A 21,292-nucleotide genomic window follows, 5' to 3' on the forward strand; every position below is an offset into this window, starting at 1 on the left:
TCTGTGTAGTTTAAATTGATTGTTTTGTTTGAAAAGATAGTCTGCTCAGTTATATAATCAGTGTGTGCAGGATTGTTTAACTAGATACAAAGTCATTGCAGCTGAGTGGGCTTTTCACTGTGAAAGCAGATCCTGGAGCTGCTCAGGCCATCTTTAGGTTTGTTAATGCCTTGTTTTTAGGCTTTAAAAGTAGAATAACATAACAACATCAAGATGTCATTTGGTCTGGAAACTTAATTTTGTGGAAATTTGATATTTATTTGATATTTATATTGTTGAATGATATTTAAACTTAGTAAGAAACCAAAAAGTATATATGTGTGTGTGTGTGTGAGAGAGAGAGAGACAGAGACAGAGAGAGACAGAGACAGAGACAGACAGGGACAGAGTTTCTATTTTGCTGTCAGAAAGTCAGGAGCGTGCGGGAAGCCAGCGAGCCCCACACTGCGTACCGTGTCTGTCTCAGTCAGCAGCTGTATTTGCGTTCCAGAACCCTGGAGTTCCTGATGAGGCACCTGTCTCTTCTAGCGGACTATTGCTCCATCACAAATATGCACGCAAAAAACCTTGCCATTGTGTGGGCACCAAACCTGCTGAGGTAATTTGTATTTGATTTATGAACTTGAAAAAAAATGCATTTTCTTGAATTAAAAAGAACACCTTGCATCATTGTTTATCAACCAAAAAATTTAAAAAGTAAAACAAACTATTATTGTACTAACATCTTCCTAAAGCAGCCACCTAGGCAGACGCTAAGGGGCCGTAAAAGTCCATTTCTTCTGTGGGTGTCTTTGTAACTTCTGTGCTAAAGAATTGTGCATTAGGATCGCCTTTCACACCTCTGGTCTTGTTCCCACCCCACAGATCCAAGCAGATAGAGTCGGCTTGCTTCAGTGGGACAGCGGCCTTCATGGAAGTGAGAATTCAGTCTGTGGTTGTTGAATTCATCCTCAATCATGTGGACGTGCTCTTCAGTGGCAAAATCAGTGCTGTCATGCAGGAAGGGGCAGGTATGGCTCAGATGACTTTTCCTTGTCACCAGGAACAGGTTCCTAAAGGAATGGAGAACTTTGTAATTATTGTTTTACCTGATACTATGTGACAGGGATGGGAGACACCTAGGTCAAGTCTGTTACAAACTCAATCAACTGACGGTTACTCGGTGTGTCTGTACAGTGACTACCATGTATCAGGCTGCTTTGGTATAAGTTTATTACACATTAACGATATCGTGCCTTAGGGCTGGAGGGATGCTTTGCAGAAGAGCTTCTCTTCCAGAGTGCTCAAGTTCTAGTTCCCGTATCCACGTGATGGCTTACAACCGTCCGCAACTCCAATTCCAGGAGAACCAACACCTCCTTCCTGCTTCCATGGGAATGCATACAAGAACAGCACAGACACAGGCAGAAACCCATGCACAAAAAATCATAAAAAGGATTTTAAAAATTAAAAAAAATTCTTGCCTCCATTATTAGTATATCTAAAGCTATGAGATAGAGTGGAAGGAGAAAAATGTTCTTCTAAAACTAAAAATGTCTGAGTGATCACCTTTATCTGGTGCCGTTTAAGAAGCTAAATTAGATTATTACAGAATTCCATTGTGCTCTGGGATGTCACTTTCTGTCTCTCAAATATATACCACTGTGATTATTATTGAAAAATCGTGAAGAAAAGGTGAAACACCATCACTAACTAGAGAGTAAAGGTGGATGGACAGACTGATACACACATGCAACCCTGACATCATTCCTTTTCCTTCTGAAGCTTCTCTGACAAGGCCCAAGTCCCTGCTGGTCTCTTCTCCATCTACCAAGTTGCTGACATTGGAGGAAGCCCAGGCAAGAACTCAGGCTCAGGTCAATTCTCCTATTGTGACCGAAAATAAGTACATCGAAGTAGGAGAAGGGCCTGCTGCACTTCAAGGGAAGTTTCACACCATCATTGAGTTCCCACTTGAAAGGTAACATACACTAAGTCCCGTTTTAAAATAGGCTTTCATGGCTATAAATGGATTGCATTAAAATTTACTATTTTATTAAAATTGGGGCAGTCGTAGAAAAAATGCTGAATCAAATATAGACATGGAACCCTTTTAAGGACCAACAAAAATTATTCTCACAAAACTTTATAACAGTGTAATTTTAGGAAGTAAGTTGTACAAGGACGATTGCTAATATAAATGATACACGTTCATTGCATGGGGCTGGCTTTTCTCTTTGAGAAAATTTAGAAATAAGTGGTGCTGAAATAGCTTATTCAGAAAGTAGTGAATGCTTAGTGACTTCTGACACTGGTTCCTGACCAGCAGCAGAGTCACCGGTGACTGTGAGACATGCAGACCCTCCCGCCCCAGCCCAGGCCCACTGGTCAGGAGCTGGAGCCTCCCTCCTGTGTAGTTCTGATGAGTGCAGAAGTTGTCCTGCAGCCCAGAGAAGCCGTGAGCGTGACCCACACACGCCTGCACGAGGCTTCTGTCTCACTATGCAGTGTTTGGTTGTCACTGGGTTTCAGGGACTTAAGCAATATGAAGAACGCTGCAGCGTGTCCTGCGGTGTCCCTCCGAGCTCCTACCCTCACCGCTTCTCTGGGGAAATACAGGGTGTGACTCCCTTACTAGGTCTGCAGAAAGACAAGTTAGTTTAGCTGTTTCTGCTGCCCTCTGGCTGTGCTCATAAACGCAAGGGTCTTGTTTCCCTAGAAGATGCCACACTAATAAAACCTCAGGAGTTTCCTTTTTTCACTTTTGGGTGTTCCTCTATCTTCTTTTTCTTTCTGTGGCTAGAAAGCCAGAAGTTAGTACATGTCATTCCTTTCCATTTCCGAGTTGATCCTCAGCTCCTTGCTTTTGTATTTTAGCCCCCGTTTTACTAAAAACAGATGGCTTTAAGTAGAGATTCAAAACGTAGACATTAGGGTGTAGGCAGGCTCGGGTTCCGCGGAATCCTCATTTCCTTGCTTCCACAGTTACTAAGGACATTAGTTGAACTTCTCAGGTCTTCATTCCGTCAGCCTCCCATGCGGTCATCTAAGGACATTAATGACATTCTAACTGTGTTGGCGCACATGCTGACTCTTCGCCTCCTTCTGTCCTTACCTCCCCTCGCCTCAGTTTTTCCATTCTGTCTTGTCTATGGAGGCTCATTATCAACATCTCTGCACCCTTTTCTCAGCCTGAGGAGCGTGTGGCCTTGAAGCTGCAGCTCACGTTGCTCGCACATTAGCTTCCGTGCCTTGCAGAACCGCACTGCACCGTGCACGGCATGGAAGGAGAAGGTTTGCCTGCCGCCCCCCTGTGCCTCTCCAGCCTGTTCCTTCCTTTCTACAGTTTGTTCATTTCCCGTTCTGTAGGAAAAGACAGAGCCTTGGTTATATTAGTACTGATAAACGGCCTTTTTGTTTCATAGGAAGAGGCCTCAGAATAAGATGAAGAAATCTCCGGTTGGCAGCTGGCGCTCCTTTTTCAATCTGGGGAAGTCCTCTTCTGTCTCCAAACGCAAACTGCAGCGTAACGAGAGCGAGCCCTCAGAGATGAAAGCCATGGCTCTGAAAGGTGAGCGCCGAGCCGCCCTGTCCTGGGTAGCAGACACCTGGGGGTTCAACACCCTCCACTGTCCTGTGTGATCATGATACAGCTCGCGGTAAAACGTGCGTAGTTGTGTGGCCCAGGCGGGTTGTCTGCATGTGTGATTGCCGCCAGCTCCCTAAAGATAGTATCAGTTACGTAGAGAAGAACTCAGAGCTGAAGAAAACTGTATAGATGTCACACACACACACACACACACACACACACACACACACACACACACACACACACAGTGCATTTGTGTCATTGCTTGTGTAACATAATTTGTACAGTGCTGGTAATAAGCAAATACCACTGTTACGTACTTGTTTTGATCTTTAGTTTTACACACTTAGAACTGACAAGTCTGTATTTCACCATACTTTTCAAGTTTATAACTATTTCACCAGTGAAATTCTCCTGCATGACTCACTGATGGAGTACTGTGTTCTATCAGACAGATCATTATGGTTGAGAAAAGTACCTTTTAAAGTAATTTTAAAAACTTGTGCTTTGATACAAACATCTTCTTGATCTAGAAAAACTAGTGGCGCTTTTCCTTAGGTACCCTTAGAAGTCATGCTCAGCTCATCCCCATCATTCCGTTTGCAATCATGTATTACCCACACGTTAGATATTTTGATTTGTTGGCTCTGCAGAAAGAAAATTACGGTAGTGCCCTGCCTTCAGAGTCTAACCAGAGAGCCATCTGTATGAGAAAATGACGTCAAGTATGTATTACAGCAGAAGTAGAATTCTGTGTCCAGAATCTATGGCTGGCATTGTTAGTTTGTCTGGGAGTAGGGTGATGATCAGGACTACTAACTGTATTTCTAAGAATTAATACTGTATGTGTATGGATGTCTTGCGTATATTTGTGTGTGTGCACTCCATGTGCCTGGTGCTCATGGAGGTCAGAAGAGAGCCGTGGATTCCCTGGAACTGAAGTTACAGTGGCTGTGAGCTGCCGGCCATGTGGGTGCTGGGAATCAAACCCAGGACCTCTGAAGAGCAACGGTGCTCTTAACCACTCACCAAGCTCTCCAGCCCCAGGAAAGAGAACTTTCAGCTTGGGAGTTGAAGAAGGTTCGGTTCACCTGATGTCTAAGGGGACCCAAAGACCTATTTCAGGAAATGGCAGCAGGGCAGGAAGAGGGGCAGGTTGGAGAAAAGAGATTTCTTAAAGGACTTTATGAGAAATTGTTGTAAAGAGAGGAAAGCAGGAAGAGACAGTTAGGAAGATCGCAGAGAGCATGAGAGACGGAGCTCAAAGTATCTGCAGTATGGAGTGCCTGCCACCAGCAGGTCAGAAAGACATAGGAGTTCAGCAGGTAAGGTATACAGTAAAAATAACTGCTATTCCTGGGGCTGCTGTTACTAATTACTACGCATTGAGACTGGAGCATGTATGGAAACAGTCTGACAGCTGTCACCTCACCTGCGGTCTCTTGAAGTTCTCAGGGGGATGCCCTCCTGTCTCGTCTGTCCCCTTTGGCTCCCAGCATCTCTGCCTTTAGGTAGCACCGTGCCAGCCTCTACCTGCGCCTTCATGGGGCCGCCTTCTCTGTTTCCCTTTGTCTTTTCTTTTCACAAAGGCACCATCACTGAAGAGAGGGGCCACTGTAAGATATCGTCAGAGGGACTGGAAGGGTGGCTCAGTGGCTGTAAACTCTCCTAAAGGACTGAGTTCACTTCCTATCACCTGGAACTCAAACTCCAAGGGATCCATTACCCTCTCTGGCCTCCTAGGTCAATGGCACACACGTGGAATACACTCACAAGCACAACACATCCACACGAATAAAAATAAAATCGGTAAAGACATCCCCCAAGGTTACCAAGTTGGTCTTCGGGAGAGGAATCTTTTGTTCACCTTTGTGCTCAAGTTTGTAGGCTTTGGGAAGAAGTTTGCTTTTTTTTTCCACGTGGGAAACAGAATAATGAATGCAGTGTATTACATAACAGGGTAAGCTGAGTATGACTGCAGAGTGCACGGCTAGTCACACCTGGAGATACAGATGTTGCTCGGAAAAACCCCCAACCCTTTAACTGCACAGTCCTTGGTAATGGCAGGTTTTACTCTGTTTGCTTTCACTATTTAGGTGGCAGAGCAGAAGGAACCCTCCGCTCAGCTAAAAGTGAGGAGTCTCTTACTTCTCTCCATGCAGTTGATGGTAAGACTGAAGCACCCTGGGGTGGGTTGCATAAAAGCACATGTATGCAGCAGTTTTATGAGTATGCACTTAGCAAGAAGACGATGAAATACCACTTCCAGGACTAGTGGCATTGAGTACGGTTCAGTTAAAACTCGTGGATACTTTAATATGGTGTGGTATTCTGGCACGAACGCTGTTTATGTAAAATGGCTGAAATGTTTGAAATGAAAGCAAACATTTATATTTGTCAATGCTTCAAAGTGGGTGTCACTGTTTCCTTTAGATTTGGAGACAGGAGCGGCGGCTTGGAGACTCACTTGTTAATTGATGGTGGGTGGTCTTCGTGGGTCATTAGTTGTTAGAGCTGAGAACTTAGAGTGAGTCTGCCTGCAAAGGGGACCAACATCTCCTGGCAGACACTGGAGGGAGGTGTGGTTACAGCATAAATTACAATTCAGAAGCCAACCTTCTGAAAGCAAGTGTTGTGCTAAGCTGTGCCACTGGGATTAGCTTGAAAAGCGAAAAACCTGTTCTCGGGGAAAAGAAAGTGGAAGTATTTTAAGTGTGTGAATAGAGTGCTTTCTTAATGTGTGTAAATACTTTTTAATTAGGAAGAAATACTGTTTCTTCTTAAGGATATTTCTCCATAATAAACAACCGTTTGTTACTGTTTGATACTGAAAGTGCTATTTTCAGTGATAATTTCTACCATGCAAGTCAAACATGAGGCCAGTGATAAAATAAGACACAAAGAAAGGGGAAAGCTGGCCCAGATCAGACCAAGTGTCAGTGTTGAAGTCATAATCCAAGAGTCCCCTGCCATTTTCTTACCTGGGGTGTGTATCAGCTGTCGTGCACGTGCTTGTTAATTGTGTTCTATTTAGACCTTCTCTTACCACAAGTGTAACTGACATTTGTACACCCAGACGCAGTTCGTGGGAAGAAAAGTTAAGGTTGCAATTGTCTTACCCTGTGCGCTATTACTACTGTACTAGGTAGGTGGCTGCTGTGGTGCTGTGTCCCGGGAGATTCACGCCCTGACATTGTTGTCCGTTTTCACTAGGTGATTCCAAGCTGTTCAGACCCAGAAGACCCAGGTCCAGCAGTGATGCACTCTCTGCCTCCTTCAATGGAGACGTGCTGGGGAACCGGTGCAATTCCTATGACAATCTGCCCCACGACAATGAGAGTGAGGAGGAAGTAGGGCTGCTCCACATCCCAGCCCTCGTGTCTCCTCATTCCGCTGAGGATGTCGACTTGAGTCCACCAGACATTGGAGTGGCCAGTCTGGACTTCGATCCGATGTCATTTCAATGTAGTCCTCCGAAGGCTGAGTCCGAGTGTCTGGAGAGTGGTGCTTCCTTCCTGGATTCATTAGGGTTCACCAGGGATAAACTCGGTGCCAGCAAGAAGGATGTGGAAGCAGGTGGGAGCCAGTCGCAGACTCCAGGGAGCACCGCAAGTTCGGAACCCGTGTCCCCAGTCCAGGAGAAACTGAGTCCGTTTTTCACTCTGGACTTGAGCCCCACTGAGGACAAGTCTTGTAAGCCATCTTCATTTACAGAAAAGGTTGTTTATGCTTTCTCTCCGAAGATTGGACGGAAGCTAAGCAAATCTCCTTCCATGAACATATCTGAGCCCATTTCTGTGACTCTTCCACCTCGGGTGTCGGAAGTCATTGGTACCGTCTCCAACACTGTATCTCAGAATGCATCACCTCCATCTTGGGACAAAAGTGTGGAAGAAAGAGATGTCATAAATAGATCCCCCACCCAGCTAGGAAAGATGAAACCAGGTGAGAGAGAGGCACAGGAGAGATGTGAACCTGAAGCACAGCCCCAGGAGCAGGGGGCAGCTGAAGAGGTAGAGTTGCCAGGGACAGAGGAGCGGCCTGTCTCGAGCAGTCAGAGCAAGGCTGTGCCTTCTGGACAGAGTCAGACAGGTACCGTTCGTTCTCCTCCGTTCCTTCTCTAGTTAAACGGGGTCTTCCGTCCTGTGTGCCGTCTGTGCCTTTAGAGAGCCTTCCCAACAGCTAGGCTAGAGTCAAAGAGAATGTTTTTCTGAATGGTGCTGCGGGCTCAAAGCCCGAAACTAAAATGAGTCAAACAAAACTCCCCAAAGGGCCCGTGGTCCTGCTTCGAACCTTCACAGAGGACCCCTTAACTCTCTGGACAGTCAGAATTCATGGATAATTTTTGCACAACTGTGTAGCTCTTGATTCTGTTTTCTCTTCTAATGCATATTGTATTCTAGCCTTACAAGTTAACAAGCCAGCCTACACTGTCAGTGTAAAAGTATTATCACAGTCTAAGCGCTGGAAGCTTGTACTTTAAGTGGCCTTTTTCTAAGTCAGGTGGAGGCCTGCTTCCCCTCCACCCTTTGTAGCAGTTCAAGAGGACTTGCAACCTTTAAACACTGTTAGTTCCCTTTGAACCAGATGTGTTTTCAGCAGCATTTGCATGTGGGATAGAAGATCATGGATTACCATTTTTAAATATGGAAGGCACCTGTTTTTAGTGATCACATGGGGAGTGTTTGGCTTTCCGTATAGGGTAACATAAGCTACCTTTTCATTCTAATTTTTTTTCCCAATTTCCCACTAGGAGCAGTTACCCATGACCCCCCTCAGGATCCCGTTCCTGTCAGTTCAGTCTCTCTTATCCCACCACCACCGCCTCCGAAAAATGTGGCCCGAATGTTGGCACTAGCATTAGCTGAGTCTGCACAGCAAGCCTCAACGCAGACACTGAAGAGACCAGGGCCTTCCCAGGCTGGGTGCACTAGTTATGGAGACATGGCAGTCGCTACATCTGAAGAGAAACTGCCTAGTTCCTACTCTAGCGTTACTCTAGATAAAACCTATTTCCAAACGGACCGACCAGCAGAGCAGTTCCACCTGCAGATCAATGGACTCGGAAATTGTAACCAGCCTCTCCCAGAGACAGCAGCTATGGGAGGTCCCACCCACCCCAACACAACTGACTCTGGGGAGCAACTCCACCAAGTAGACTTAATAGGGAATTCGCTACATCGAAACCATTTATCTGGGGATCCAGAAAAGGCTAGAAGCACTTCAGCTCCCTTAACAGACTCAGAGAAGTCTGACGGTCATGGAAGTTTCCCTGAAGACCACGCTGGGAAGACCAGCGTGTCCACTGTCTCCTTTGTGGAGCAGGACCAGTCTCCACTTCATTTCTCCAGTGGAGACCAGCCCCTCTCTTATCTTGGTACCAGTATGGATAAACCCCACCATTCCTCAGAACTTACAGAAAAATCTCCCATGCCTTCTACTTTGCCTAGGGACAAAGCCCACCCTCTTTCTGGGTCCCCTGAAGAGAATACCAGCACAGCCACCATGGCATATATGATGACAACTCCACCAAGAGCCGAAACGAGCACCAGAGAGGCCAGCAGAGCCATGGCTGTACAGCCCACTGCTGCTGATTTTGTGGCTGCCACCCTTCAGCGAGCACACAGAACTAACCGGCCCCTCCCCCCACCTCCTTCCCAGAGGCCTACAGAGCAGCCACCAGGTGTGGGGCAGGTACAAGAAGCACCAAGTATAGGAGTGAATAATTCCCACAAGGTAAGACCAAGAGGAAGTCGGTGACGTACTATATTATTCCCAAAGGTATTTTTGGTAGGATCTTTCAGTCAGATACGTTTCAGTCAGGTAGCAGGTTTCCATGAAATAGCTGCCATTTGAAGCTGAAGATCTTTGCCTGGCTATTGGCCTTGTGGTAAAGACATAGCAGCCCCTGGGGACTGCAGCTTAACCGTCCTTGCTGCTTTTCCTTCGGGAAGCACTGACAGGTCAGACCAAAGGGAACCCAGGGCTGCAGTAGTCAGTTTCCTTACCCGGTCCCTCACTGGTCACATGACAGGGTGAGTCATGTGACCACCCTGTGCAGACCCTTGATGTCTGTGTATTGAAAGTACTTCATTCTCCAGGGCTTTCAGAAGTATAAGGAGTGAGGATATCTTGGAGTTTTTGTTATTTTTGTTTTTCTACTGTAACCAGCTGTGTTGCATAGTTAGAATGCCTGCTTTGGGAGGGAATGTTAGGTACAGAATGCCACAGTGTTTTCCTAATTCCTCCTTAATTAGATAAAAGCACCACAGGTTTTGTGCTAACCTTAACCAAAAGGAGCTGAATTCTGGGCCTTCCTAAAGGGCGTGGTACTTACTTCTCAGGGACAGTGTATTTAATCTGTGGGCCCACGAGCAGGATGGACAGAACGCAGAGGCAGGAGACCCCGACTTGCTGCCACCGCAGACAAGCCGCTGTGAAACTCCTCCCTGCGTTTGGAGGTTTAAAACTGCCTGCTGTGTGGAACCGCGTCACCCTGAAACTCCTGCCAGCTGATAAAATCAGTGGCTTTCATTAAATAAAATCTTCTCGGTACTGACACCAATAGGCAGGATATTGACTTTTAGGTCCAGCGCGGTTTTCGGCTAATCCTGTAACTGGTTCTGCATGTTAAGATGCCATTGTAGGCAGCCTCTCCTCACATTTAAACCCTAGCATGAGATAGCAAACACTGCACACGACTCCACAGGTAATGGCGGACCTTTAGCCACACAGGTACTCTTTTTCCGGCCACGGATCAGGTTCAGTGTAACCGCAGAGCTCTGGCAAAGTTCAGGCTGTCACCCAAATAGCCAGGGTTTGCCCGTTATGAAAGCATTGGCACTGGGCTCCGAGGGGTGGGTGTTAAGCAGCAGACTGTTAACACCGCTGTCTTTCAGCAGGTCCAGGGAGCAGCTCCAGCTCCAGAGAGGCCACCTGAGCCTCGAGCCATGGCTGATCCTGCATCCATCTTTGTCAGTGATGGCAGTGCTGCTGCCCAGTGTCCCATGGCCGTCTCTGCTGCCCAGCCGGGACTGCCTGAGAAGGTTCGGGAAAGCAGCAGGGCCCCGCCACTCCACCTGCGTGCGGAGACATTTCCTGGCCATTCCTGTGGCTTTGCTGCCCCCGTCCCTCCAACACGGACAGTGGAAAGCAAGATGGCTGCCGCCATGCACTCCAGTGCGGCAGAAGCCAACAACAGTTCAAATTACCACTCCTTTGTCCCTTCGTCAGCCTCCGCGGATGATGTGCTGCCTTTGCCACCCCCCATCGCGCAGCCTAAGCATGCTTCTCAGAAGATAGCCTACTCCTCCTTTGCTAGGCCTGATGTCACCACAGAGCCCTTTGGTCCAGAAAACTGTTTGCATTTCAATATGACTCCAAACTGCCAGTTTCGCCCCCAGAGTGTACCTCCACACCACAATAAGTTGGAGCCACACCAGGTGTATGGCACCCGATCAGAGCCACCGGCCTCCATGGGTCCTCGCTATAACACCTATGTGGCACCGGGGAGAAGCATGTCTGGACACCACTCCAAGCCGTGTAGCCGGGTGGAGTATGTCTCTTCTCTGGGCTCCTCAGTTAGGAATCCTTGTTGCCCTGAAGACATTCTACCTTACCCTACCATCCGGAGAGTACAGTCCCTCCACGCGCCCCCGCCTTCCATGATCCGCTCTGTTCCCATTTCACGGACAGAAGTTCCCCCAGATGATGAACCAGCCTACTGCCCACGACCAGTCTACCAGTATAAGCCATACCAGTCCTCCCAGGCCCGCTCAGATTACCACGTAACACAGCTTCAGCCTTACTTTGAGAATGGACGGGTCCACTATCGGTATAGTCCGTACTCCAGCTCCTCGAGCTCCTATTACAGTCCTGATGGGGCCTTGTGTGACGTCGACGCCTACGGCACGGTCCAGCTGAGGCCCCTCCACCGCCTGTCCAATCGGGATTTTGCTTTCTACAATCCAAGGCTGCAAGGAAAGAATGTGTACAATTACGCTGGTTTGCCTCCACGCCCGCGGGCCAGTGCAACTGGCTATTTCTCCGGCAATGACCATAACGTGGTCAATATGCCCCCCACTGCTGACGTAAAGCACACGTACACTTCGTGGGACCTTGAGGACATGGAAAAATACCGCATGCAGTCCATCCGCAGAGAGAGTCGAGCACGGCAGAAGGTGAAAGGGCCCATCATGTCTCAGTACGACAACATGGCACCAGCTGTGCAGGACGACTTGGGAGGGATCTACGTCATCCATCTACGCAGCAAATCAGATCCTGGGAAAACTGGACTTCTCTCTGTGGCAGAGGGGAAGGAGGGGCGGCACCCAGCCAAGGCTGTCAGCCCCGAGGGGGATGAGCGTTTCTACAGGAAGCACCCAGAGTCCGAATTTGACAGAGCCCACCATCATGGAGGGTTTGGCAGCAGCCAGGTAGAAAAGCCATCCCTCCCACAGAAGCAAAGCAGCCTTAGGAACAGAAAGCTTCACGATATGGGTTGTAGCCTCCCAGAGCACAGGGCGCACCAGGAAGCAAGCCATAGGCAGTTATGTGAGTCAAAAAATGGACCACCATATCCCCAGGGAGCTGGCCAGTTAGATTATGGGTCCAAAGGGATGCCAGACGCCTCTGAGCCAAACAGTTACCATAACTCTGGGAAATATGTCATGTCAGGGCAGGAGTCTCTAAGACTGAACCACAAGGAAGTGAGGCTTTCCAAAGACGTGGACAGGCCTCGAGCCAGGCAGCCACCGGCCCCCGAGAAACACTCCAGAGACTGCTACAAGGAGGAGGAGCACTTCACGCAGTCTATGGTCCCACCCCCCAAGCCAGAGAGGAGTCACAGCCTCAAACTGCACCACACCCAGAACCTGGAGAGGGACCCCAGCATGCTGTACCCGTATCAGACACACAGCAAGCGCCAGAGCAGTGTGACTGTCGTGTCCCAGTACGATAACCTGGAGGATTACCACTCCCTGCCCCAGCACCAGCGAGGAGGCTTTGGAGGGGGAGGCATGGGGGCCTATGTGCCCTCTGGCTTTGTCCATCCACAGAGCAGGACATACGCCACAGCGTTGGGTCAGGGGGCCTTCCTGCCCACAGAGCTGTCCTTGCCACATCCTGACACGCAGATCCATGCAGAATGAGCCCCGGGAGCAATAGAGTTGAAGCAGCCTCTGCTGGACAGTGGACTGTTCTATTTTTTTTTTTCAATAACCAAAAAGATTTAACGAAAAAAAAAAAAAAAAGCTACAAACCCCCTGGCCACACGAAAGAAGCATAATAAAATCACCACCTTCCCCTCCCACTCATTACTGCCTCATCCATCTATAGGCTGTGTTGTTTGTCCTTAAAGAGATCTGGATGGTTGTAAAGGGCTGTGCTGAAAGCCTGGTAAAGAAATCCTCCATGCAGACCCTACTCGCTCTGTAGGGCTGATCTGTGGGACCCTGAGAACCTGCCTTCCACCCCCTGAGTTCAACTCTGACCTTCTTAGTACTTGCAACCTGGCTCAGAGCAGTTTGCCTCTATTTCCTGGTGGGTCTCTGCATTTCCTGTTGTGTTCCCACTGCCCTGCCCGGGGCCATGTAGCCTGCCCAGGTGGACTCTCCACTCTGTTCTGCTTTCATCATCTGTCCACAGTGGAGTCTAGTATCCCAAATTAGAGAGGAGCAAAGCACCCCGATCCTTGAACTACACCGCTTAGACTGCTAGCAGGTTAAAAGGTAAAGGAATTAGGGTTTTCAACCCTTAGCGCCACGTCACCGTTAGTAGCAAGTCTGGCGTGAGCTGCATCCTTCGCTGGCAGTGAACTCTGCTAGCAACAGTATCACTAGTGCTTTCCCTGTGCTACCCACCCGCACGGCCCACAAGAAGACCCCGCACACTTTAGTGCCAGGAAAGCAGTCATCCTGTTGGTTCTAAATCCAAAATAGTCGCAGGAAGAAAGGACCAGCATGGTCTAACTGGATAAATAAAGTTTCTTAGGGATTACAAGTGTTACTATGTTTCTAACGTAGAGTACAGATTCCCTGGGAATTTGTAAAATCCCTACAAACCGTTAGGAAGCCGCACATTGCTCATTGTCCCTGAGTGTACAGTCCCACGCATGCACTGGCATTCTGGGGGTCATGGTTTGACCCCCTCCGTTGTGTGGTCACAGGCTCCCCGCCGCCGCATTGTCACCAACACCAGCATTTCAGAATAGTTCTAACTCTCTAGACATGTCAAACATGTGACTACCCAGGACTTTCTTTTGAAAGTTGCATTCCTTATTGGGCTTGGGACAGGGGACCTCTCCGGCCCAGCTTCCCTCTGCTTTTCTCGTCCCATCCCACCATAGAGAGCGGAGACGGGTAAGGCAGTCCCGTGTTTAGGATGAGTTAGATTGGCATGTCATTCCATAAGTCACGTTAATACTTGAGTTTTGTACGTTTGTATCTTTTAAATACTCTGTAGGAGACATCATTCCATTTACTGGATGGCTGCTGCTCTGGCCTTTTAGGATGGGATTATCTTTTCTTTAGAGCCAAGGGAGAAGTCTGTAAGAGGCTAAAATCCTGCTGCTGTCACTGCTGTGAAATTGTGAAAGACTAGATTCATGGCAGTCTTTGTAATTAAACCACATAGCTGCGTTTTTAAGGGTATCTACTTAGAAGTAAAGTTTTAAGAACACATTCCTATTTGGAGATAGTCTTCATGGTTTTATTTCCACATTGACCAGCGGGGTACAGTGAAGTTCAAAGCAGATATCTGGAAACACTAATACATGCAAAGGCCTGTGGGAACGTAGGCGTCTGCATTAAACGCACAGACCTGAGTGTCAGAGTGTCCAGAACCCCCGATGGGTGCTTCTACCTGGCGTGCAGAATGCAGGTGTGTGGAACGTTGCACACTATTTTTTTTAGCCTCCTTTTTTTTGTCAAGGAGGCAACTCATTGCCTCTTGAAGACCATACCAGCCTGGAACGCTGTCCTTAGCAGCGCAGCTCGGGTACAGAGGCCAGCACCACAGGCAGTGAGACAAGGAGCTTCAGTGACTTCAGGCCTCACCTGAAGAGAAGTGCTACAAGGTCCAGGCCACTCTCCATATTTGTGGATTCGTTTGTCACAGATACTGTTTACTCCTGAAACTAAAGTCTCTTTTATAAATGCTAAGGTTGATCCCTTAGAACAATTTCTTTATCAATAACACCCTTTGGGTTTAGAAAGGCCAGAAGAATATTTTAAAGATAGAATGATAACTCAGATTATTGGTATAAGTATGAAAATGCACTTTAGACGAAGTCTAGAGTTTGCCACTGTACGCAGCACCAGCCTTAGCTTCGGATTCGGCTGTTCCAACAGCCGTGCCCACGCGCTTCTCTAACACCGTGGAGGGCAGAGTCGGATGGCGAATCACTGTGAGCCAGGTTACCTCAGTGTCGTCCGCCTCGTGCGTGACTTCACAAACACAGGAACTGAATGTTATTTTCACGTGTTGGGGGGAGCATCATGGTCACGGAAGTGGAGCTGCCTTACACATTGAACATAATCTCACCCCACTGGAAGTTTCGCAGCCGCGTCTCCAGAGCTTATCTCTTGGGCGAAGTTCCATGTTTTCTCTCTCTCTTTTTTTGGTTAGAAAGTAGACGTTCCTAGCTAGCAGTCTGGGAGCTCAGCTAAACGCTCCGGGGGCATCGTGTTCTTACTAATAAATCTAATCTGAGCCTTATTTCTTACTGGATTCAGTTTCTTTTAAAACATACATCCACGTATTTTAAATGCTGTTTGGAGAAGTCCCTGGGACAGTCCCGAGGGCAGGGCCTGCACATTTCTTACAGCGGTAAAACAGTTTTTAAAATGTAGGGTCAGGTTTAAAAAACAAATCCCAAGACTCATTCTGTGCAGAGGAGGGACCTGGAAGGTGAGCAGGCAGGAGAGCCGGCTGTAGGTTTGGAAGCAGCAGTGAATTCGAGAGAAGGATCCCGTAAAGTCCATTTCTCTGTTCCAGCCCTGTTGGTCACCCATTCAGTAAGTTGGCAAATTTGTCACCCGAGCAGAGAGTGCAAGAAAGTAATAGAGAAAGCTGAAGTGTGTCAGAAAGTTACTTCCAAATGGTTAGAGGCATGTGATCGTCAGTACCGTGTGTTATGGAAATGTCAAGAATGATGTATTTTAATGTGTGCAAGACAAAGTTGGTGTGCACAGAGGGTCTTTTCCTTATCTGATTGATTAGTACTGTTAATGTTCAGAGGTTTAAAAAAAATGATTGTTTTTACAGTTTAGATTCTGAGATAGCAAAACCTGATTTTTCAACCATGACCTGCATGAGAGAAGCATCCTAGGAAGTCTTAGATCATACCTTTGAGTTCTTTAATTTATATAGTGTTTTTTTTTATGTTTTAATATTTTTGTGAACTGGTGTAAAATTGTTAATGCATATATAAGCTTGTGTATTTTTGTAAATAGTTTTGTGATTTACTTCTTGCCCCCTGTGTAAATATTTACAGTCTCATTTCTTCCAAACTTATTTGAAACTGAGTTGTGGGTTTGGGGTTTTGTTTGTTTCCTTGTTTGTTTGGCTGGGGTGGGTGGGTGGGTGGGTGGGGGAAGAAGGGATTTTTGTACCTGACATGGAGATATCTTGTGGTTTAAAGCAAATGTCCCACTGAAAGCAATTCCAATATCAACAGAATTATTTCAGGTTAAAGCAGACTTTTCGTGTATGTGTTTCCTTTTTGACCTAGTGTGGCTTAAGATGAAATACATGGGGTAGTATATTGGGGTGTTTGGACTAGATGTTCGTATCACACGGCCTGTTAGGTCAGACAGGGTATCAGCTAAGCTGCGGTGTGCTATGGCTACGTTCCTCTCAGCCCACACACTCATCTTTAGAGCACAGGCCTTCTATCTATGTATTCTGGAAAGGCTAAGCAGACAGCACCTTAGGGCTTCCTAAGGGACCTACTATCTTCTGCTGCCTGACACCCAGTATGTAGTCCTCGGGAAACTCAACCTGGCTTCGAAGAATCCTCCAAAAGGGTAGTTGGAATGAAAAACACATACCTTCATAGTCTTACAACACATCTCCAACATCCTGTTTTCAGAGTGAGATAACCAGAAAACAATCATCCTCTAGACTCAGTTCCCTGTGGCAAGCTGGCCAAGGCACACCCAGTGCAAACAGGGCTTCAGAGAAGTGAGTCATGCAGCTGTCTGACAGGTCAGTGTGGTTTCACTGTCAGCAAGATTTGGGGAAAAAGCCTTAATAACCAACTACCAAAGGCGAGTCTTCTCCTGTGGGCTGTAAGTTAAAAATCATTCTTGAGAGCCTATCAGAGCTCTGCCCCGTTTTTCCCTGCACTGGGGAGTTTCCTGCATGTTCTGGGTGCCCCTGACAATCCATCATTTATGCTGGGACACCATACTCCAAATGAAGCAAAAAGATAGCATCTCCAACAGACTACCCAGACCTGAGTAGTGTTTCCATGGAAACAGGTCAGAGGTGATGACAGGAAAGGCTGGACATTCACACTGCATGGTCTCAGTGTCTGTCCCTCCAATTGTCTTATTACCAACTTTCCTTCGTGTTGATGAAAATACAGGCCTTACCTCACCAAAGTGAGTATTGGTTGGGACATGATGGTAACTCGAGGTGTCAGTGTTTGAGGTTTTAGTCATTTGTGTTGCTCTAAAAAAGGTACAGTTTACTGCAGTGCTAATTACTGCAGAGGAACCTAGGGTACGTGCAAACACCAAGATTATAAGACCCTTGGCCATACTTTCCATGTTGTGAGAACATGCTTCCTAAAAAGAATGAGACTTAATTTATTTTACATCTTTGTCTCATATTCTCTCTCTATCTGTGTGTCTGTGTCTGTCTGTCTCTCTGTGTGTGTATGTCTGTCTCTCTGTGTGTGTCTGTGCATGTGTCTGTCTCTCTGTGTCTGTCTGTCTCTCTCTGTGTGTATGTCTGTCTGTCTCTCTGTGTGTCTGCATGTGTTTGTCTCTCTGTGTCTGTCTGTATCTCTGTGTGTGGGTGTGTCTGTCTGTTTGTATCTCTGTGTGTGGGTGTGTGTGTCTGTCTGTCTCTCTGTGTGTGTCTGTGTGTATGTGTCTGTCTGTCTGTCTCTCTCTGTGTGTGTCTGTCTCTCTGTGTGTCTGTCTGTCTCTCTGTGTGTGTCTGTCTCTATCTCTGTGTATGTGTGTCTGTCTGTCTGTCACTCTCTGTGTGTGTGTCTGTCTCTGTGTGTGTGTCTGTCTCTATCTCTGTGTATGTGTGTGTGTCTGTCTGTCTGTCTCTCTCCTCTCTCTCTCTCTCTCTCTGTGTGTCTGTGTGTATGTGTCTGTGTGTGTGTGTGTGTGCACCACAGCACATCACAGGTATAGGGGAACTCATTTGCTTCCATCTTGGGAGTTCCGGGGATCAGACTCATCAGGCTTAACCTGCTGAGACATCTGGGCAGCCCTTTATTGAATATTCTAGACTCTTTCCAAAGCATATTTTAAACCACAGACTATGATGCCGGTTTGCTTCAAAACAAATTACTCCCCTATGGTGCAGTGGTGACTTTGGGAGCCCTCAAGACAGTTGGGATCTGAAATGTTCTTCTGACGAGAAGGGTATCAGCCAAAGGCTTTGGTCACCAGCCGTGGCAACTCTTTACTGAGCGGTGGCGATGAGGTCTTGAAGAGGTGGGGGCAGATGGGAGGAGGTTTGGGGTGTGGTGGGAGACACTGCGTTTCCCGTGTCCATGAATAGAGAAATTCCGGTAACGGCTGGAGGCGGCTGAGGGAACAGGCAGAACCCCTGATGTTCGTGGGCTATCCCGCCTGACCAAATTGTCGAGTTCTAGGTTCAGCGAGTGTCTCCAAGGTGGAGAGTGATCCAACACACCCAGCACCGACCTCTGGCACACACACACACACACACACACACACACACACACACACACACACTCTAGGCCACATAGACACCCACGTTAAAGAACAAGGATTTCACAGGTTCTTTCAACTAATGTTTTATATACATCAATTTTAAAAAAAAAGTTTCTCAGACATTCTCAAAATGTCTCATACATAATAATCACCTAGAAAGCTAGAGTGACTATCAGTTTAACACATAGGCCTGGCATCAGCCTCAGTAGCCTAGAGAGTTGGTGGCCTCTCGGGGGGTTCTGGTGTCAAGGCTGGGTGCTGGTCAAGGCAGCCTGGTTCACAGGTTGTTTCTCACCACAGGAACTAACTATCATTTCTTGGCTCACAGCTTGGTTTCCCATCGCCTGAGGAATACTGAGTGCTAGCGTTTAGATCCGAGATGTTTTCTAAAGGCCCACATGTACTTGGGCTCCAGCCTATTTCTTTATTCATCAGAGGTGGGACCTTTAAGAAGTGGGGCTTCATGGAAGGAAGTTCATTAGGAACGTTTTGAAAAGAGGGTATTTAGGATACCTGCTCTTCTTGCTACCTGGCCACCGGGGAGCCTAACAGACTTCTTCTCCCACACAGTTCCATCACGGTGTACTATGGCACTGCAGTCCCATGAGCAACGGCCAGTGTGGGCCATAGACTGACCTTCCTAAAGCTGTCAGGTCAGAGTGAGCCTTTCCTCAGTATAATTGGATTAACTCAGGTGTCTTGTCACGGTAGTGGAAAGTTGACTATTAATTCCCCTTGAACCAGATTTCTTTATAATTTCTCTGACAGTGACCAGATTGTAAATTCTCTTTAAAAAAAAAAAAGTTAAAACAACACAAGACTGCTGACGGCTGTTAGTGCTCCCTCCTGTGTTTGCACAGTGACGTCTTTCTGGTGTGAGGCATTCAACTCGGCTAGGAAGTGTAAGCAGGACGTACTTGCTGTTTAGCCAGTCAAACTATTCCAAATAGTATGTGTGGAACACAGAAATAGCTCAAGCTAACTTGTGCTGATTTCTTCCAAAAGTTGCTTTTATAAGGACTATTAATTAATTTGCTTTTTCGTGTGTGTTTGTCAATTATGAACAACATGGCAATATTTTAAAGCTACCAGTAACTGCTGTTCAAAAGTGGCAGGCATTGTGGTAAGCATTAGATATATTTATTTTTGTGCCACTGTTGAATGGCTGAAGCCGAGGCACTCAGGAGGCAACAGTTTGCCTCTGTCACATAGGTAGCTAGGGTTGGGGCTGAGACTCAGACTCTGCACTCACTGTACACTCCAGGTAAAGCAGGTTTAGGGACGGCTAGCTGAAACCTGGATGCATCATACGGATTCCCAACTCCTTACTGCACCCACGTCTGCAGCTACGTGTACATCACTTGCTAAGCTGGTTCTCATTTCTAGACAGTAAGGTGTGGTATCTACCAACGGTTTCTGTAAAGACCGAGTTACACACGCCTCTTTAAAGGGCACAGTGGGAGAGCAAGTGACTAGAGCCGGAGTTCACCGAAAGAGCACACAGCGACTGAAAGGAGGAGGGGCATCCTATGCTAACACAATTGCTTGGAAAGCTTTAATTCATTTCAGTTGTACTCACAGTTTATTTTCAATCAGTCATAGAGGAAAGGAGCTGGTGTGCTGGGGGGATAGATAGCTCCATGGCTAAAGTGTTCGATGCACAAACCTGCAGACCTCAGTTTGGATCCCCAGCACCCATGTAAAATGCTGTGCATGGAGCAGGTGCCTGTGATCCTAAGGGTGGGAGGAGACAGGCATTTCCTGGTTAATTAGTCTAACCACATTTGTAAGCTCCGGGATCAATGGGGGACACTGTCTCAAAAAAAAAAATAAGGTGGAGAGGGATAAAGATCAATCTAATGTTGATTTCCGTCCCCCAACACACTCCCATGTAGGCCAATACGCATAAATGTGCACACAGACAAAAAGGAAGAGCGAGGTGGCAGTGCAAGCCTATAATCCAAGTGCTTGAGAAGCAGAAACAGGTAAACCTCTCTGAGTCCAAGGCCAGGTTAGTCTACATAGAGAACTGTAGGCCAGGCAGAGCTATGTAAGACCCTGTCTCCAGTCACCTTGAGCAGGGAGTGTGCCGTGGGCCCAGCAGGGGCTGCAGGGGAGTGGGAGTGCAGATCGAAAAATGCAGACCACCAAGGCACTGCTCATTTCTCCAGTTCTGATCCGCTCCTGTAATCAGGCCTGTGTCCAGAGGCCCCATCTAAACAGCCTTCCTGCAGCAGCTCCCCTCTCCGTGGCCAGCCAGGAATTCCAGACCAGTGTTATTTCCCGGGACATCCACACAGGAGCCTAATTTATTGGTGCTGGGGCCGCCGGCAGTTGGCGTGGCTGGCACTGGCACAGTGTTTGGTAGCTTGATATTTGGCTGTGCCAGAAACCCGGGTCTCTCAGGCAGTAGCTATTCTCCTATGTCATCTTGGGTTTTGCCCTGTCTGAGGCCATGGGGCTCTTCTGTTCGATGGTCGCCTTCCTCAGCCTCTTCACTGTGTGAGGCTCCATGGGGTCACCTGGCCGTCCCTGCTGCTTTGACTCCATCCAGTCCTGATGCTAGAGCGAGCTGAGCTTTACCATCAAACTACAACATTTCTCTAATAATAAATAAATAAATAAATAAATAAATAAATAAATAAGCAAATGAAATAAAATAAAAAAGACCCTTCTCTAAAATAATTGCTGTTATTTTTGCACAGCTAATAAACTTTGTAAGAAAAAGTGTTCTGGCGTTAGATGCCAAGACGTAATTTAGTAAAGATGAGTCAGCACAGTGAGCCTTCCAACAATACAATTG

At 47.2% G+C, this 21,292-nt stretch overlaps 1 protein-coding gene and 1 pseudogene across 7 annotated transcripts in view; both read left to right on the forward strand.

Annotated features, from left to right (window-relative positions):
* Window positions 1–12,876, forward strand: part of Arhgap32 (Rho GTPase activating protein 32) — a 252,554-nt gene extending 239,678 nt beyond the window's left edge. For 4 of the 7 annotated variants that reach the window (XM_032909362.1, XM_032909360.1, XM_032909363.1 and 1 more), the window contains 8 exons: window positions 491–598; window positions 865–1,010; window positions 1,765–1,960; window positions 3,405–3,550; window positions 5,665–5,736; window positions 6,782–7,660; window positions 8,322–9,304; window positions 10,468–12,870. In XM_032909362.1, the coding sequence (XP_032765253.1) occupies window positions 491–598; window positions 865–1,010; window positions 1,765–1,960; window positions 3,405–3,550; window positions 5,665–5,736; window positions 6,782–7,660; window positions 8,322–9,304; window positions 10,468–12,717 (4,780 nt within the window). In that variant the 3' untranslated portion in view covers window positions 12,718–12,870. Of the gene's footprint in view, window positions 1–490; window positions 599–864; window positions 1,011–1,764; window positions 1,961–3,404; window positions 3,551–5,664; window positions 5,737–6,781; window positions 7,661–8,321; window positions 9,305–10,467 lie in introns of all 7 variants that reach the window. The other 3 variants (XM_032909358.1, XM_032909361.1, XM_032909357.1) reach the window with 2 other exon arrangements.
* A 7,658-nt stretch (window positions 12,877–20,534) lies between these two features.
* Window positions 20,535–20,995, forward strand: LOC116907865 (annotated as a pseudogene).
* The last annotated feature ends 297 nt before the right edge of the window (window positions 20,996–21,292 follow it).

The sequence above is a fragment of the Rattus rattus genome, chromosome 8, assembly GCF_011064425.1.
Source record: "Rattus rattus isolate New Zealand chromosome 8, Rrattus_CSIRO_v1, whole genome shotgun sequence".
In the NCBI taxonomy this organism is placed as follows: Eukaryota; Metazoa; Chordata; class Mammalia; order Rodentia; family Muridae; genus Rattus; species Rattus rattus.